General features: G+C 45.9%; 1 protein-coding gene across 11 annotated transcripts in view; it reads right to left on the reverse strand.

Moving 5' to 3' along the window:
* SGIP1 (SH3GL interacting endocytic adaptor 1) overlaps positions 1 to 16,974 on the reverse strand; it is a 1,655,639-nt gene that overhangs the window by 485,523 nt on the left and 1,153,142 nt on the right. For all 11 annotated transcript variants that reach the window (XM_069641969.1, XM_069641968.1, XM_069641966.1 and 8 more), the window contains one exon: positions 3,515 to 3,589. In XM_069641969.1, coding sequence (XP_069498070.1) covers positions 3,515 to 3,589 — 75 coding nt within the window. The remainder of the gene's footprint in view (positions 1 to 3,514; positions 3,590 to 16,974) is intronic.

Consider the following 16,974-nt stretch of genomic DNA (forward strand, 5'->3'; position numbering starts at 1 on the left):
GTTGTCCATGATGTGGAGATTTCTTGAGGAGGGACGCAGGTTGGGTCTGTGGATGTAGAGCTGGTGCTAATGAGGCTACAATATTTATACATTAATAATTCTATAATAAATACATAAAAGTGTGCATAGTATCATGAGTAGTACGAGTCATACCAAGCCTTTGGGCAACGTCTGTTTGTGAAACACATATCCTGAAGAATTTATAATAAACCAGCAAAATTATGCTGAGACCTGCAAGTTGGTATAGGTTATGAAACTACCAAAACACACAATGCCTTTCATATTCAAAACTAGTTGGTGACTTCAGGAAGCGACCGGGGAGATACAACACAATAGTATATGTTTAACTGCATTTTGGCGTCTTCACAAGGGCTATGTTCTTTTGCTCAAGTGATGAGAGAGTTGATGCCACATAACTTAGAAATCTTCACGTAAGTGAGTCATATGGGAACTGAAAGTGTAATTGTGTTGCTAGTTATCCACAATAAATGTAGGGTGGCAATAGATAGTGTACTCTTGTCAGTCTAGATGGCAAACTTATTGGCTTAAGAGCAGATATCACTGGTTCTTCCAAGTAAGGCAAACTATCTGCATCATTAGTAGCCTTGAAATAGTAGTACATTTCAGGTAAGGTCTCGGGCTATGTCCTTCAGTCAATAAATAAGTCCCAGGCATATTTCCCAAACCTACATGCATCCGCTCACAAAGTGTATTTCAGTATAAACAGCAATATCAAGAAAGAACAACAAAAACTGCGTGCCTTGCGCAACACATGGAGATGATTTGTATCCCAAGGGACAATCATGCATATGCTCCATTAACAGAGTCTTCTACATGTGCAGAGTAGTTGCTGAATAGACATAGTAAAACAAGAGTACATCTCAGCCCAAGGCACCCAGGCATCATACGACTTCGAAGGGTGGATTTTGACCAGGTCGGAGCAAGGGAAATACTGCTGGACATGGTTTCGGTTCGCGCAGGATTATGTGAATTGAACATCATTAAGCAGAGAAAATTAGCGTGAAGTACAGGAAATTATCAAGATGACTGCTAATATTCAGTTTGTGAGAAAAAACAAGGGGGTGGAAGACAGCCACCAAATACTGTAACAAATCAATAAAAGGTGAGTTTAGAAAAGGAAGGGATGTATAAGTTACATTTGAGTGCACCATAAAATGTGTGTACAGTTTACTCCTTGGTCTCAGATAACGGAAAACTAGCTATGACTTTGTTGTGGTCCTATTTTACAAAGAACTATCAGTTGTAGATTATCGCAGACCAAATATTTAATAATTGCACTTGCACCTCAGAGCTTGCTCTTTAGTTCCACAAAGAAGAATTAATTTATCTTCACCTAAAGGTATTTTCTTGTGATTGTCCCAATTAGCACTTGCTGTTCCTGCTAGATAGTAAGCCATTCAAAGGACATTTGGCCCACCATAATCTGGCCTGAAACTATGGAACCAAAGGCTTAGCTGTTTCTTGTTCAATTAATGTTGATTTTTTGGGAAGAAATAGGATTCCCAAGCTAAAAAAGCCTTTCTGCAGGTAAGGAAAATCCTTCAGAAGGATGTTGGTTTGATGGAAGAACCAGTTAAATGAGTTCAGCTAAATTGGCAGAGCAAGGCAGTACTGTACATAAAGCATGTTAACACCCTGAAAGGGGGAGATGGCAAATCAGGATGCTCGGAACATGGGCTGGTTTCTCCAGTATAAGCCTGGGCTCCGAGCAGCTGGAGTGCTGCTGGCCATCACCCCCTTCCCAGCTTCTACTTTCCTTCTCCACTGAGCTCGTAGCACCCCTGTAGTTTCCTATGTTGATGCCAAGAGTGTTCCAAGAAAAAAAATAAAAATAAACTTAGCTTGTGGTTTGGCACAACGCCGCACCGTCATCTCCCAAACCAGTTTCTTGTTGAGGACGTGACCATCATCGTAGAAAACGGACTGTGAAACGAGGTACTTTTTTTGTCTTTTAATTAATTATTAGCACCCGCACAGGTATCTAACTACAGGGGTGCAAATGGTGATAACTCTCGGCGGCAGGCCAACCCGGTCAGTAACAGCACCTCCATTGAAGTTAAGGGCATGAGCGAAGGGTCATATCGCCTCACTATCTCATCAGCCAATGCATGAATATTAGTATACTGATACTCATTATGGATGAACCTTTGCAGTTCCACTTACCTTTGTGTGGGTCAGCAACCTTTGGCTCTCCAGATGTGTTGGGTTACATATGTATCATCCCTAACCTGCATACTCAATGGCGAGGGAACATGGAAGTTGTAGTCCAAAACAACTGTAGAGTTGCAGGTTTCAGACCCTCGACAAGTCTGCTGTGTAAAGACATATGCTGTGTTATTTGCTATTTCTTTGGTAGCCTGCCCTGCCCTTTTTGATTTATAGAAAACTTTAAGGCCAATATGATCTCCAGTTCCTTATTGCGCACCACTAACAAATGATCATCTTGGAGGTGTGGGTCAGATCAAAGCTTTCCCCATTCAAATAAGCAATAACAGAAGTGAGCTTTTGCTAGTTGGTGGGAAAGGTTTTGTGGTGTGAAAAAATAAAATACTGACATGAGTTTGAAACATCACAAAGTGATTTTCACAAATAAAACTACTCATGGACACTAGCACTCAAACCAGCCTGATGAAAGCATTAGTTATATTTCCTTTAACTTTCCAGAGATTTTTTATTGTCACAATAAGGGCCTAATTTTGAAACAAATCTACCTCCCTGCACACTAAATATTAACTTCAATACTAACATAAGCATAAATGGGTAATTCAAACAAGTAGCTATTTGGCTTGCAAAGAGGGTTCCCATCTGCAAACAAGTGAGTGTTGTCCCCCCCACAAAACAGTCTCAACTTTAAGAGTTATGATCATGCTGCGTCAAAGTGCATTTGGTTCAATGTTTGAATTGCTATACCTAAACAAATTACCCTCAGATACTACTCGGGGTGGTTAGTGATAGGGTTCTGGATTTGCTCCCAATGGTTAAGCTCAAAATTAACAAGTCCAAGTTCATGGCACCGGGTGGTACAGAGCCAGAGGCTTCACTCCATACTGAGTGTCTCTCTTTTTTATTTTTTAAATTGACAACCAAAAGATGTTCCTTTCACAGGGCACAGTCAAGAGTGTAGTAGTACTACAAAACTTAATGGAATGCACTATAATTCCATATACAAGTCAAATAATGTATAGGTAATGTAAAGTAAAAATACATTTTCAAAGAAAAGCCTAAAGGCTAGAACACAACCCAATGTGTTCTATGATCATACTTGATGCTAATTATGGAATTATGGACAACTAGTGTAAAGCACAAAATAAATAATGCACAATTGTACTGTTCCATTTCAAACATTATTTGTAAGACACTACAAAATAACAGAGGTAAATAAACATTTGTAAATCATATTGTAATAGGTTTAGCTAGTAAAGATGAACTAAGAATAGCAATAGCCAGGAGACATGTATGTCTGGGCTACTAAACTTGCAATTTTGTGACTCACCCATTCCTGTGGTTAAGGGCGACCCCGTCCTTGGAGGTGTTGCTGGAACATTTTTAGGGGGGAGTGGTGGAGGTGCTGCAAATACAAAGAATACAAATTATCCACTAAAACCTGAAGCTTGACAAGATGTTGATTATGCAGGAATTAGAAGGTGTGGCAAAGCTATTTTTGCCGTATTAAAGGAGGCATACATTGACATGATCTAGTTCTGAACAAACAAAATCGTGCAATGAACCTGGATTACAATTCAAGAATTATGGCTTCCAGTTTAGTGTTCTTCCGTCACATCTTTTTACTGCAGATAAGGCAACATACCGCAACCTGGACTTCTCCATGGAGTTGGTCAGGGATTAGTTACTAATTGAGACATGAAAAGACTGTGAAATAAGGTGCACAGCAGACCCACAACTTATAATTGTTCTTTTATAACGCGCTTAATAACAAGTGGTTTCTAAGCGCGGGATTGGGTTTCGAACCCGTGTTGCGTTGTCTTGCTTCCAAGATAAACACATTGCCCCTGACCTATCCTTCCTCACCAACACATGTTAATTACTCTAGAAACAGACAATTTTGTATCCAAAAAAGATACAGTAGTGGCCCACGTGCATACAGTATCTGACCGCACAGATCCATTTTATTTTAAAGAAATCATTCTACATCAACCACATTGTCCTACATCTCAAAAATATTTTGGCCCCGATGTACCTACAATATTCATAGTGCTCAGCCTTTCAAGATACAGGTTTACCACTGGGTGGCTCATTGTCATTTGTTGGTAAGGGGGCGCACCTCGTCCCACCCCTGTAGGCTCTTTAGAGTGAGGCAAGATGCATTTGAAGCACCGTGATGGGTCAGAGGGAGGGTGGACGGTGGAAGGACCACCTCCCAATTCAAAGAAGGTCAATATAATCAAATATAATCACCCCCATAGTGTAGTGCAGGGCACGAGCAACATTACTAATTTGAGTGGATATTAGTAATCGTAGGTAGAAGGCAAGGACCGTGCGGCAAATGCGGCATTGCATACATTAGGCCCAAATTGCGAGACAAAGGAAATCTCCAGTCTTGCCCAAGCTCCCATGAGGACAGCCCACACCCCCAACTGCCACAATACCTTTTCATTGTTCCAACAGTGTAGCAAAGATTTTTTTTATTACTCAAGAGGAATGTACCTTACAAGGCCCTGATCACAGACCGGCGCCTGGAGTTCATGTTATCTCACACTGGCTGAAGCATGACCCGGCCCCTCCCCAGGTGACCACGAGTTAAATGACTAAACCTCAAGACCCCTTAATTCCATGGCACCAGGTCTGATTTGACCACCAACCCCAAAGTAACAAGTCCTGAAATGTTTAAAGAGGACAGACAGGGCACATCGTTGGAGTGACAACTGTGTGATTTGTATTGCAAGGTGCTGGGAGGGATACATTATAGTTCAAAACAAGGTTGGAGACCTTGAAGCCCGATGGCGTGGAAGGGAGTGAGAAGTATCTGCTGAAAAACCAATCATCCAAAATAACATCCTAAAAGCCTCAGCTATAGAACATGATAATTCAGTGCTCTCAATGTGGCGCCAACGTTGTGAAAAAATCCTCAGCGACATAGGAGCAAACAAAAATCTACTGCAAGAAAATCCGAATAAGGTTAAATCCTTGCTGTGGATCCAAGACTGGATTGATACAGGTGACACGTGCAAAAAACACAGAATAATGAAGCTGATGCCAAATGGAGAGAGAAATTTGAATAAAACTCAGCCATATTTACGCAAATTTCCAGACAAAAAACGCAGAGCATTGTTTATGAAATATCGTCTCAACCAATTTCCAACCAAAGAAAATCTAAACATACGGAATGGCATGGATCAAACCTCCACAACGTGCCGACTCTGTGGGAAAGATACTGAAACGTTGAAACATCTGACGCTGGCATGCAGTCATCTGACACAGGAACGCACAAAGCACCTTGGAAGGTTTATAATGGCAAAGCCTTCATTGTCCGCTGAAGAATGGTGGACACGACTTTTTCAAGGCTCAGATCGCAGCCTAACATTTGAACGAACCTTCTTTTTAGAATCAATGATGGAGAAGTTACTAAAGGCAGAACCTAATCTGGAATTACAACAGTCAAAGTAATCAGAGGCGGGTTTGCAATCAGCATCAGCGGAAGAACCGTCCTTTTCCTGTAAAAACCTAGCCTTGAAGTTTTGGTGAATGTAAAACCAACCCAGAACATTATGCCAACAAATCTATGTCACATGAGGGACTTACTGATTGGTTCTGCCTTTTTCTGTATTTTCTGTATTTTTCTAGTTTGGTGGCTTTTCTTAGCCTTCTCCTCTGTATTCTTTTCTTATTTTTTAAAGGTTTGTAATAAACCAAAAAAAAAAAAAAAAAAAAAAAAACAATAGTTCAAAACAAGGTTGGAGACCTTGGAGCCCGATGGCGTGGAAGGGAGTGAGTGAAATGTGTGAGTGAAGCTTAGAGTGTCCCAGAACCTCCTCAGTGCCAGTCTTGAGGCCTGCCAGGTCCACAGTATAGTGATAAAACTGCATTATGTCAGAAGTGTAGTTCATTTGTCTTTGACCTTCGACGTAAGAAGATGATCACTGCAGCACCCACGTGATGGAAGACTGACAGATTGTTTAAAGATGTAAAGGCAGGCACTCTGTTACCAGTCTTAAAGACTGACAGATTGGGCTGGAACCAATGGTCTGGCATCTCGTATGGATCAAGGATCCTGTATAAACGCCCACCAACCAGCTGCAAAGGATATTACCAAATGTATTGCGTCATGTATGACGATGTTTTCCTTTATAAGATTCTGCTTGTACTACTTTTCGACAGAAAGTTCTTAGCAGCAGAGTTCTTTGTTGTTGCCCTTATCTGCATGAGAGGTTAAGATCGACTTGGGTCTTTCTTCCCTTGTGGGTTGTATGCTCTCTGGTGTGAGCATTCAGGGATTTGCCTTCAAATTTAAAAGGGATTTTAGCACAAAACGTAATGCGCTGCCTTGGCCACAGGCATGTGACAAGATATCTTTTTGAGCACAGACATTCAGACAGCCACTGCTCCCTGTGGCAACGGAGTGATCACTCCAAGAGAGAGGAGTGGTGAGAGGGTTAGAGAAGGGGACGTCTGAGGAGATCAGAACATCCAGGGTGCGCCCTGCAGAGTGAGTCGGGCCAGAGGGAATAATAGGAGAGAATAGCAGCGGTTGCAAAAGAGTACTGAAGAAAGGCTGGTAGCATCCAAGTGGATGTTCAAGTCTCCGAGGAGAAGTTGAGAGGTAGAGGGGAAGCGTGAGGAGGAGAGGTCAGCCCACTCGGAGGAAGACAGCGAGCTGACCAGGCGGCCTGTAGATAGTGGCCACAGTTAGAGAGGGGCCAGGAGTGCTAGAGAGCCAGCAGACCAGATATTAAAGGAGAAGTAATCTTGTATTGGAATGATAGAAGCAGGGATCCACTCCGGGAAAATCAAGGCTACACCCCCACCGGGAGAGTTGATTCTTGGTTCGGAGAGGATCTTGTAGCCATCGGGAAGGAGTCTTGGTGAGACCGAGTACATCCAAATCAAGCTCTTCGAGGAGACAGTAGATGTCAGAGGAGTGTTTGACAGCTGAACGAGAGTTGAGAGTAGCAATGTGCAGCAGGTTGCCACATATGAAGAATATATGAGGATGGGAAGAAGAGGAAGGAAGAGAAGGCAGAGTAGACGGAGAGGGAGACGAGAGTACCATAGAGGTGGCGGAGGGGGGAGCAACAGGGTGGCCAGAGAAGCAGCAGGAGGTGCCAAAGAGGCAGCAGAGGAGCCAGAGAGGAGTAAGAAAGGATAGCAGGAGAGGAAGTTAAGGCGCGGGGAGCGTCTATCAAAGTGGAGGAGATTGACCTGAGGGCCCTGGACCAAGTCAGTGCCATTTAAGTACTAGACATTAATGATGGTCTTCGAGGAGAGGAAGGGGGCCATGAGAGCCTCCCACTGGGTACCACCATTAAGGGGAGAAGAGGAAAAGGGAGAGAGAACAGAGACCATATGGGGGGTCCATAGGCATGGGGAGGCAACAACCGAGTAAGTCGTTAAGGGTCTGTCTGGAGGAAGCACTAGTATGGTATCAGCGTAAGGGAGGACTGGGTTGGAGACCAGGATGTTCCTTTTGAGCTTCTTCCTGGCAGACATATTGAGAGGGATAGGATAGTCGATAGAAAAGCAGTTAGAAAAGATAGGTGAAACAGAGCACCATAGGGGCTGCGGGGAGGAAAGCGAGGGGGTAGGAAAAGGGGCGGTTGCATGAGGGGTGGGGGGAAGACAGGTGGGAGGCACATCGACACATGAAAGGGAGGAGGCACAACAAAGAAAAAGACCAACAGATAGATAAATCAGATGCAGTACAGAACCATCAGCAAAGAACAGACAAGTAGAGAATGCAGATGTAGTACAGAATCAAGACAAAGCACAACAGGGAACCTGGAAGTAATGAATGCAGATGCAATACGGGAACAAAAACAAAAACAGAGGTCAGCAGGGAACCTATAAGTGAAGAATGCAGGCAATTGCAATGTGATCCAACAAACAGTGGATAGCACCACAATATCAATAACCATAGAGAGCACAAAGTCAATACAGTCAACAAGGCACAGAACACAACAGGAACCTAGAAGAAGAAAGCAGGCACTGCAATGGTGAGGGATCATGGGAGTTTTAGCTTACAAATGAGGCGAGATACAGGTTGTACACTCTAACCCTTATGTACAGTATCTGCTTACTGTACATGCATCCCTAACATAGCATGCAATAATGGTCTCAATCCTGGGGCATCAAATGTGTTTGTACTGTGATTCCTGAGCTGATATCTTCCAAATACAAGGTTGATCATGTAAATGACCATGCAGCTGCATATCCCGTCTCAGAAATGTCTAAACATGCTGTAATGAATATAGCTACTGTAAACAGATGTCCTAAGACTTCTCTGTGAGAGGAAACAGAGGACACAAAAGAGTGTTTGCATTTGCTCTCTGCATATGAAATGTTGTGTAGTTTGTGATGTCAAGAAAATACATTCTTGTGTCTATATACAAAATCAAGATTACTGAAGGTCGCGGGACAGAACCCCCCCCCCCCCCCCCTCACCCTCCAACTCCACCTCCACCTCGTGGACCATGTCAGTGGGAAGTCTGTATTAGCCACGATCTAGTAGTTGTATGGGATGGCCTCAGAGATGGGTGAGCAAGACACAGTGCAACCGCTCTCCACTCTAATACACAACAGGCATCCCCAGTCTTCATTCGCTGGGGCACATACAAAGGTGGGTGTCTCTAAATCAAAGAAATTGAAGGGGTCTAGTCCTCAGATCCAGGGCACAGTTTACCAGAGAAATGTATGTATTTGGCACTGCACACCTGTGGGGTGCCAAGAGACAAATTAATTAGCATAAAAATGTGTTTGCTTCCAGGACTACAGCTCCTGTGCGCTTAAAAGCCCACTACTCTAATATAAGACCATGACATTACTATCCACCAACCATGGACGTGAGAACTTCCACAACACCCACACCTAGCCACAGAAACTCCGGTTTGATCTCCCAGAACCCGGAAGTCCACTCCCAGGTCGAAGACAAAATGGTGCAAGACCCCAAAGTGCCTCCAAAAGCTGCCCTGCCTGCACCTACAGATGTGGCCCAGAAGAACACGGTATTCTTCATTGCACTTGGTATGAACTTTCCAGCCGCTAAACTCTCTTCCCTTTCTTCTTTAACATATTCAATGTGTTAGACGTATATTCTGCGATTGTATGCCACTGGGATTTATACCGAGCATCTCTCTATGTGGGTAGGTGACTCACTCTCTCTGCTTCTTCTGTAACATACTGCAATGTATTTATGGGGAGTTATGCTAATATACTAGAAAGTAAAATAATTTATTTTTAACAGAAGCACCCCCAAATGAGAAGTCCATCGCCTATCTGCAAAAGGAGGACCATGCAAGCCCCAGTCACCTAGGAAGCATTACATGTGGCATGCACAATGCTTATGCAGGCACACTGCATTCAGGGGCGGCGCAACGTCCATTGTGAGTAATTAAATACCTTGGCAGTGAAACTTAACATTTTGGCTTTTTTGTCTAAGCTGTAAGCAGTCTGTTCCAAATCCCAACGGCTGCTCACTATTGTGACAAATTGACTTCTGACCTTCAGGAGTACAAGGAGGAGTATAGGCTAAAGCACCTAGTGAGGCGTTCTGCTCAAGCTGCCCCAACACTTCTATAAACAAAGACCCAACGCAATCAGAGATAAAACAGACCCAAATGATATATACCTGCTTTGCCTTTTGTGGTAATGTAGGCAGAAGGAATGCAATACTCGAAAGAGGGGTGTGATTGTGGATCTGTAGCAACCCAAAAATCGAAGTAGAACAGTCCAAAATAAAGGACTATTCAATTAAGGTTCTATGACAATATATGTATTATATGATTTTCTTTAATGTCTATTTTGTTTTCCATTGACAGCATGTCAAAGAACCAATATTACTCAGAATCACCAATATGTATAATAGCTTTTCCAAAATCCAGTTCTCCCCACCCACCTCCCCAAAATCTCCCTCCCTCCCTCCCTCCCATTGCCTACCTTGCATTTAAACATGCTCCATTCCAACTGTAAAGCAAGCACTGAATGCCAAAGTATGCCTACGGTGCACATTTGTCACATGGACTCAAATTGTCCACATGTCTCGCAAAATCAATGCTTTCAACATCGGTCATCATCTAGTCAACTTAACTCTCACAGGGGTTTATCATCCGAAGGCCTGAACAGCGATTGAGTCATCCTTCTCCATGCAAGTAACTCATCATCTTCACATTCCCTATTCCTTCAGAGTCTTTGCTAGACCACCATTTCTGCTAACATTCATCTCTTAAGGTCCGCCATCCACTTACCCATCTTGGGGCCCTGTATCTTTCCATGCCAGTGCAATCCTGCGTTTAGCTAAAATGAACGTCAGATCAACAAATCTCACCACGTTTGAGAGCCCTTTTATCCCCCCTAGGTACATGCCCAAAAGACATATCTGAGGCAGATGCTGATAGTTCTCCAAGTTATTTGTGCAATATACCATAAACCGCCGACCAGAACCTTTGCACCAGAGGGCAGCTCCAGAACATATGCATTAGTCCTGCAACCTCCTGCTTACATCTATATCATTTAGAGGGTTGTGGCTGGAATATTTTAGCCAGTCTCTCAGGTGTCGGATAAATGCATTTATTTATTTTTCCATTTGTATAGCACACTAAGCCTTCGGGAATCATGGTGCTCTTAACATGACCCCTTACTTGCAATGAACATACCCGAAAGGTGTAAAGAAACAATACAGAACACAAACCGTGAGAAGAGCTCAGGCAGACCGTATAGGTTCAGAAGTTGTGCAAATTGGAGTGTTTCTAGAGATTTCTGGAAGGTCCAGTAAGAGTGTTCCGCACGCAAGGTTTGCGGGACTGTGTTCCACTGTTTAGCTGTAATGGTTGGGAAACTTGAACCTCCAGCTTTAGCCTGTTTAAATTTGGGCTGGGTGAGGCGATGAGCATAGGCCGATTTGGTCGGTCTGGATGAGGTTGCTTTAGTGATTTTCTGAGGGAGGTAAGGGGGGCCTGCCGGGATAGACATCTGTGAGTGATTGACAGTGTCTTGAATCAAATCCTCTCTTTGATGTGGAGCCAATATCCCTTTCTTCTTGCTGCAGAGATGGGCTCAGATTTCAGAATGTTCAGTGTTGCTCTAAGGGCATTGTTCTGAATGACCAGCAAATTCCTAATGTTATGAAGTCCTGCAAAGAGCGTATTGCAGTAGTCAAGTCTTGAGCCTATAGTGGCTTGGCTATAGTGGCTTGGTGATTGTGAGGCAGTTTTCCATGGCTAGGAATGGTCCGGCAGCATTAATGAGCTTAGTTGTGTAGGCGGCAGAAGATGCGATGGAGTGCACATGGCGCGTGAGGGAGAGCGTAGCCTCCAGGTAGACTCCGTGTCTTTACAGACTGAGAGACTGACCGGGATGCCCCCAATGACAAAAGTGGTGTACGGGGAGAATTGCAGAGGGGGCCACCAGGAGGATCTCGTTTTTCTCATTGTGTAGGCAGAGCCAGTGTGTGGCCATCCAGGTTTGCATGGTCGAGTAGACCAAGTTCAATAGGAGTTTTCCAAATAGTTGCCGGAGAGAGGGGGGGCGGGAGGGAGTAGAATTTGCAAGTCGTCGGCATAGTTTGTACATGTTATGCCAATACAATCAAGGAGGATGAATAGGGGTTTCGTACAGATATTGTACACTGTTGGGGAAACGCACAACCCTTGCGGAACACTGCAAGAAATGGGTGCGGGGTGGCACTGGCATTCTCCACAAATACTCTGATGGTTCTCTACCCTAGGAAGGAGGAGATCCAGGTTGTGGCTTCAGGCGCAAAGTTTGCTGCTGAGGTGAGGTGATGGCAGAGGATTTTGTGGTCCACCAAGTCGAAGGCCTTGGGATCAGGGAAAAACGTTTTTCCTCGTTCAACTGGAAAGCAGATGGAACCTTGGGCAGAAATGCCGGGTGTGTCTGCAGAACTACCTTGTCCTTGTGAAAGGTGGTATATGGCTCATAGGTGACCAGCGCTTGGATTTCGCTGACTCTACAAGCAGATGTAAGGCCGTCTTGATGGTAACCAGCCTGATGCCCACGGACGCCATTGGCTAGAACGGTTTGTACGCCACGGCACTCAAGACTAATGGTAAGGTCCCACACCGGGTGCGGTCTCTTGACCGGCGGGTAGAGTCTTGCGAATCCCGCCAGATGTTTGACGATAGGGTTGGAGGAGGAGAAAATGCCCTCCTCAGAGGTTCCTGTAAGCCCCAAAAGCTGCAAGGTATGTGCAGCAGGTGTCCACCTGCACGCCTGAATGAGCGAGGTGCGCCAAAAAGGAGAGCACGTCGCCCAAGATGCACGCCACAGGGTCGATTCCTTTGGCGTCTTCCCAGTGGCAGAATCTGGTCCATTTGCTTTTGTACTGGGCCCTGGTAGCCTTGCTCCTGGCACCCTGTATGATCTCCAGATTGGCCTGTGAGAGGCTAAGAAGGTGCAGCCTTAACTGCTCAGGGACCACGCTGTGAGGGCTAGCTTTCCTGGCGCAGGGTGGATGACTCTGCCCCCCTGCTGAGCCAGAAGATGTGCTGGGCCTGTCGGGAAGTGAATCGGGGAGGCGGGGGGCACTTCCGAGAGACCGAGCAGCTCCGAAAACCATGGCCTGGTCGGCCACCATGGAGCTATTAGAATGATTAGGAGTTGGCGAGACTCCTTGATTTTGCAAATTACCCTGTCAATCAAGGGAGTAGGCGGAAAGCCGTAGTCCACTGAAGGTGAAATGCGTCGCCCAGAGAGCCAGGGCCCTGACCTTGCCAGGATGCGAACTGCGGACACTTGTTGTGCCAGGTGGCAAAGAGATCCACCTGGGGGTGACCCCACCTGTTAAAGATCTCCTGAATAACGAGGTTGTTTAGCTTTCACTCCTAATTGTCCGCTCCCAGTCGGCTGAGCCTGTCCGCTTCCAGTTTGGATTCCCCCGGGAGGTGGACTGCCGTGAGGTAAATGTCGTTTTCCAGGGCCCACTCCCACATGCTGATAGCCAGTCTGCACAGAGGAGGGGATCTAGTGCCTCCCTGCTTGGTGACGTAGTACATGCTGGTCGAGTTGTCCGTCTGGATGAGGACAACCTTGCCCCTGAGAAGTGGTAGGAATGCCCTGAGCGCCAGCTGGATGGCGTTCAGCTCTAGCCAATTCAGCGAGGAATCCATGGTGATGGTGGCCTGCCGAGAGGACGGATGGGTTTCCCCTTCCGCAGGTTGCAGTCAGGTCCGGGTGAAGAGATGGAGGAACGTTGATCATCTCGAATTGAGAGCCCTCCTCCTGGTTCCACGACGCTGCGATGTGCAGCTGAATCCTCCTCATCCTTAGTAGACCCAGGAGATGTTGGTACCACCATGCCGAGGTCACTTCTATGCTGAGGAAGTGAGCAGTGGCCCTCTTGATGGCCGAGATTTTGTCCTCAGACGGAAATACTTTCTCGGAGCACGTGTCCCAGATGAGGCTCAAGAAAGTCAGCGTCTGCTGCAGCTGTGACTTCTTGAGATTAAGCGAGAAGCCCAGATTGTGCATTGTGTTCATAAGGGCATGGGAAGAGTGGTGAAATGTTTCTGGAAATGTAGCCCTGACATGCCAGTCGTCAAGGAATGGGTAGATGTGGAGTCCCTGCGCTCTGAGGAGTGCCGCCACCGCATTCATGAGTCTAGTAAAGACACTGGGGGCCGAGTTGATGCCAAAAGGAAGGACCTTGGATTGAATATGGTAGCCCAAGATCCTGAACCGTAGGAAAGAACGATTGGGCTGCCAAATCGGTTTGTGCAGGTACGCGTCCTACAGATCCAGGCAGCACACCAGTCTCCCCTGTCCAATGTCTCTGCTATAAAAGCTGGCATAACCATCTTGAATTTTTCCAAGGATAAGGAGAGGTTGAGGGTGGAAAGATCCAGCACAACTCTCAGGCCCGCTTGGTTCTTTGCCTGAATGGCGAAAATCCTGGAGTAAAAGCCAAAGCCTTGTTGGGAAGCTGGGACTTCCTCCACTGCCTGGCTCTCTACGAGCGACCGGATCTCCGCCAAAACAGTTGCTGTCCCAACCTGTGGGAGAGGAGGGGAGGAGAGTCTGTGATAGGAAGGCGGTACTCCGTGGATACTATGGAGAGGACCCAGGGGTCCGCGAAATTCTGGTGCCAGAAATGTGCATGGAGAGCAAGCCTGCCCCCCACCGGAGACACATGTACCCGAAGGGGCAGGTCATGCCTTCTTTCCCTCAGAGGCTGTCGCTGAGGTGGGGGACTGGAAAAAGCCCTTACTCTTCCCCCCCCCCCCTTTTTGTTGATTGCACCGGTTCTGAGACGGCGAGCGGTCCAGCTGCCTAGATCTGCGTTCCTGGAAGCCACGGAACCCTCCGTATGTACGACCTCTTTCTGAGCGCTGCTGAGATTGAGTGTACGATTTGGGCATGGTCTTTGTAAGGATGGACAAAGACTTGGCTGTTTGTGACCTGTTTTTTTTTTTGTCCAGCCCTGCGTCCGTAGGAGTTGAAGAGCTCCACCCACCCCCTAAAATGGAAGATCAAGTATGCATTCCTGGACATCCGGGTTGAATTTTGTTGCCCGCAGCCAGGCTGTCCTTCTCATGTCCGTGGCAATACAGATGACACGGCCAGAAGTGTCAATATGGGCCACTGTGGACTCCATGAGATCATGCACCACCAGCTTTGCTTTGGATAGCCCCGCCTTAAAGCATGCTTGGCTCTGGACGGGGAGTTCTGGAAGGAAGTCTGAAATTTCCCGCCATAATCTTTGGTTGGCGGAGCCAGCATGGCATATGCGTTGGCCTGACAAAGATGCGTTGGATTCGAGTTGCTTGCCGTGCGCCTCCAAGATCATCTCCTCCTTGCCTAGCAGCGCCACAGAGGAGGCGGCTGAGGAGAGTACGACTGAGCCTTGGAGTACAGTGATGCTGCAGCGATCACCGAGGAGTGCGGCTGAGGATGGGGCGAGAGCAAGAGTGCATCACCCTTCATCTGCCTGTACTTGGCATCCAGGCGTCGATTAACCGGCTGCGCCGAGTGGGGCTTGAGCCAACCCTTCTTGGCCAGGGAGACTACATTGGAAGAACAAGTTACTTACCAACTGTAACATTCTTTCGACTGGATGTTCCACCAACGTATTCCTCATCTTAGATATATTCATCAGCTTGCTGCTTTTTTTTCAGAAATGTTTGCCAGAGGGTGCTGTGCTAGAGGCCGCGTAACTTGGTCCCTCGGAGGCCGCCATCGAGCGTCAACGTCATCCGTCGTATAAATGGCTCGAGCCGCGCCCGTTAGTTCAGTTCTGTTTTTTCAATCTTAATGGTCGCAGTAGTTTTATTTTGTGTCGGCAGATGTCAGGCTCTTAAGGAAGTACAAGTGCAACAAGCGTAAGAACTGTACAGAGGGGTAGGTTGGGAGGGTCGATGAGGAATACGTGGGAGAAACATCCAGTCGAAAGAACGTTACAGTTGGTAAGTAACTTGTTCTTCGAATGGATTATGTCCTCCCACGTATTCCTCATCTTAGATTGACTTCCATAGCAGTTGTAATTTAGAGGAGGAGGGAGTACCCTAGTTCTTCAATTATGCACAGAATGAAGGACGGCTTTTGCAAAAAGGCCTCCTTGGTAAGAAGTGGTATCTAAACAATGTTTTGCAAAAGTGTGCATTGATGACCAAGTGGCCGCCGCACAAATGTCTTGCACTGGGACACCCCTCTGAAGAGCCGTGGCAGTTGCTATGCCCCTGGTTGAATGAGCCCTTAAACCATCTGGAGGCTCCTTCCGAGCCAATTTGTAACATTCAGATATTGCTAGGATAATCCATCTGGATATAGTTTGTTTGGACACCCCAAAGCCCAATTTGTGTCCAGTATACCCGAATAACAACTGATCTGTTTGTCTAAATCTTTCAAGTCTAGATATGTAGAAACTGAGAGCCCTTTTAGGGTCTAGTCTGTGAAATCTTTCCTCCTCTTTACTAGCATGCAGAGGAGGATAAAAAGATGGTCAAGTGATTTCCTGTGACAGATGGAAATCCGTAACTGTTTTAGGTAGGAAAAAAGGCTTGACCTTTAAAACAACGTTTTCTTTATGGAAAACCGTGTGAGGAGGCTTGCAAGAGAGCGCCTGCAACTCACTCACCCTGTGGGCTGAAGTTAGAGCCACTAGTAGAAACGTTTTTCAAGTTAGGAGCCTTGAAGGACAAGAATGTAAAGGTTGAAAAGGGGCACACAAGAAACTTTTAAACTAAATTTAAATCCCAAATGGGAACTTGGAATGGTGTAGGAGGGAACGTATTTGTTAACCCTTTATGAAATTGACTAACCAAAGGCATTTTGAAATATGAAACTTCTTCTGGAGGAGCGCTTAAAGATTTAGCGCTGCCAAATAGCCTTTAATAGTTCCAACTTGGAGCCCTGAGTTGGTTAAATGTAATAGAAAGGAAAGCACCATGGGAGTGGTACACTGAAAAGGATCCACATTCTTTTCCCTGCACCAGTTACTGAATTTCTTCCAACAACACCGGTATAAGGATTTTGTTGCTGGCCTTCTGGCCGAAAGCAAAATCTCCATAACGTCACCTTATATCACAGCCTCTCAGAAGCCAGAAGTGAAGGTTGAGTGTCTTGACCTCTGGATAGAGAACCCGACCTTCCTCTTGCAAGCGAAGATCCTCTCTTTGTGGAAGACGTATTGGAGGGCAGATGGACATGTACAGAAGGTCTGGGTACTACGTCGTCCTGGCCCAGTCCGGGGCAATTAGGATCATGGTTCTCCTGAACTTTCTCAACCTCCTGATTACATGAGGAATCATGGGGACTGGAGGAAACACGTAA

The sequence above is a fragment of the Ambystoma mexicanum genome, chromosome 1q (genome assembly GCF_040938575.1).
Source record: "Ambystoma mexicanum isolate Mex_15411 chromosome 1q, UKY_AmexF1_1, whole genome shotgun sequence".
NCBI classification, from domain to species: domain Eukaryota; kingdom Metazoa; phylum Chordata; class Amphibia; order Caudata; family Ambystomatidae; genus Ambystoma; species Ambystoma mexicanum.